This window comes from Pteropus vampyrus, unplaced genomic scaffold (genome assembly GCF_000151845.1).
Source record: "Pteropus vampyrus isolate Shadow unplaced genomic scaffold, Pvam_2.0 Scaffold69, whole genome shotgun sequence".
Classification (NCBI taxonomy): domain Eukaryota; kingdom Metazoa; phylum Chordata; class Mammalia; order Chiroptera; family Pteropodidae; genus Pteropus; species Pteropus vampyrus.
This window is the reverse complement of record NW_011888850.1, coordinates 4,179,188-4,181,785: the sequence shown is the minus strand read 5'-3', so window position 1 is coordinate 4,181,785 and position 2,598 is coordinate 4,179,188. Positions and strand designations below refer to the sequence as shown.

Below are 2,598 nucleotides of genomic sequence, written 5' to 3'. Positions count from 1 at the left end.
CCAACCTTTCTTTTTCCACACAGCGAGCCAGTTTGGTGGCTGCCTGGAGAGCTAAGAGAATAAGAAAAGGTATTGGGAACCACTAATGAATCTCTTATGTCCCTCGACAAAGGATAAAAAGGGGAGGAAGATTTTCTTGATTCAAAGTGAGTAGAAATTCTAAAAACTGAGACCCCCAAATTATTCACAGAGCTCATTCAAATTCTACGAACCATCCCCACTGGTTAGTGGCTACAATTCAATATCTAACAGGACCTGCAGACTTTTAAAAACAGTGACGCACGCCAGGACGCCATTGACTTGCCTGGTAGAAAAATAATTTCATATATATCGAGATCTAAGACATGAAAGGAACAAGCAGGCTGCCTCCCTCTAAGTAACCATCTCTCTAGAGGTTTTGAAAGTTGATAAGGAGCTAAGAAAACATCCAGATAACTCGATCACTTAAGATCCACCACAAAGCTCAATAAATAATTCAGGCCTGAAGCCCTTCCCTGGCGGAGCCGCCAAGTTTAGGGAGCAAAGCCTAATTTGAGATGCAACCCAAAGCCGTCCCCCAGCGCCGTCCCTCCCAGACAAACCTGCTTGCGGCTCCTCAGCAGACAAGATGAAATCTTGTCTCACCATTTTTGGTGAGGAGGGACCCAGTCGACTTTGGCAGTCTGTGGAGCTGGGGCCCTTCCTCTGCACGCAGGGCTCTCGGTCTCCGGTGAAGTGGGGAGAGGGAGTGAGGAATGCGGAGCTGGCCGTGGCCGCTGTGTGCACCGGCAGCTGCGCCGTGACCAGAGGTGAGCTGGCACAGGCGCCAGCTGGTGGGGGCTCCCAGAGCTGTGTTTTCGTTTTTCCGGGTCTGGCTAGAAAACAGAAGAGGCTTGAAGCTCGGGCCAAGAGCAGGGCGGAGGCAGAGAAGAAGAGTCTGTAAACACCGCCCCAAAAAACTCCACGAAGGCAGCAAAAAATGCTGGGTAACCAAACAGAGCCAGAAGAAGGAATTCCAAAGGAAAAAGGAATCAAGAGTGAGAGGAGGTGAGCGGTGGGCCTTTCACAGCTGCCTGGGTCTCCGGGCTTGGTGGCAGTTCTCAAACAGACTAGACTACAACTTTCAACTTGACCTTGGCCTCTAGCCGTGTCTGACCCATATGCAGAACAGCCCTCAAGTCCTCAGGAACTGGGGCCTTGAACCCTACCCTGTCTCTTTGTCACCGTGAGTTTTACAATGCTACTTGGAGGAAGGAAGGGGAGGTGAATGAATGCCCCAGAAAGTAACTCAAAAATCAAGTCCCTACAGAGGCCACTTCCTTAGTCTGCAAATGGCCAGTCAGGGAGGAGGTAAACTGGGGGCAAATCAATATTTACCTGGAGCTACTAAAAAGGCAGGAGAGAAAGGGCACTCTGGTTATATGTACGGTGAAGAGGGGGTGGGAATCATAGAAGGTTTTACTGGGCAACACTTACATTGGTCCGGGCAAACCCAAACCCAGGGATCAGGGCAGATAAAAGCTGGAGCCCAGCCTCATTGATCGAGACCCTGCAGGAAGACCAGGAGCTTTAGAGCTCAGACAGGGTTGAGGGGTAGGGGCTGGGGATGTTCTGCAGTGCCCTGAGTTTAAGGCTGAGTCTGCAATCTGGGACCGGAAGGCAGGTCCTACCTGGCTGCTCACCAGTCCGCCTGGGGTGGAAGGGAGTTTAGCTCTTCCCAACCCTGATGTACCCGTGGTATACACCCACTTTCACTTTGAACGCATGTTCCCCTTTTGGGCATCTGACCAGATCAATCGCAACCTCCACGATAGGAAGTGGAAGTATGTGGCCCCAAAGCGACAGGGCCCCCAGAATCCCTCACCAAAACATGGTGGCTACTTGGCTCTTCCACCAGCACTATCTCACCATGCTCTCAGGAAAGGGTCCCATTCCCCCAGGCACAGAGGAAAGGCTTCTCGGGCTGCTTCTTGGATGGAGGAAGACCAGGCACCCTCCCTCTGCAGGCTGGAGACAGTGTTCTCCCCTAATCCTAATGTGAAATGAAGTGGCCCCAAAGAGTCCCTTTCTCCTGTCCCAGAACAGAGTAAAATAAGGAGTGCTCAGGTGCCTGGAGAGTCAGCTCCTGCCCAGCTCTATGAAACTTCATTAGGCCCCAGAAGGGGGGCTCTTTCGAGTCCCAGCCAGCACCCAACCAGCCTGTTCCTCTTAAACTCTTTCCAGGACAGGACAGCCCCGCCGGAGGTGTGGAAGGGCCAGAGAACAGAGCACACAAGCTTTTCTCTCCATCTCACAGGCTCTGGAGGAGGAAAAGCTGCTGCTGGTGCAGAGTGAGGAAAAGTCTGTGTACATAAGTGTGAGCGTGTGATCAGGGTACACTTGAATGTGTGTGTCAGTGTGCATATGATGGATTATTCTAAGCCTGTGGGCCTAAGTGCGTGTGTATGAAATTGTCCACTAACGTTGTGTACGGGGAAGGGGAGGGAGCTCCCAAATGCAGCACAAGCTTTCCAGTGGGATGTCCTGGGACCCATGAGGCAGGCGCATCCGCAACCGTCCAGCCACTGTTCCCCTGGAAAGGGAGCCCAATCGCGACGCTCTAGAAGCGGACAGCGCTAA

General features: G+C 52.3%; 1 protein-coding gene across 1 annotated transcript in view; it reads left to right on the top strand.

Moving 5' to 3' along the window:
* Positions 1–607: 607 nt before the first annotated feature.
* Positions 608–2,598, top strand: part of HOXA13 (homeobox A13) — a 5,785-nt gene continuing 3,794 nt past the window's right edge. The window contains exon 1 of the mRNA XM_011361728.2: positions 608–788. Coding sequence (XP_011360030.1) covers positions 608–788 — 181 coding nt within the window. The remainder of the gene's footprint in view (positions 789–2,598) is intronic.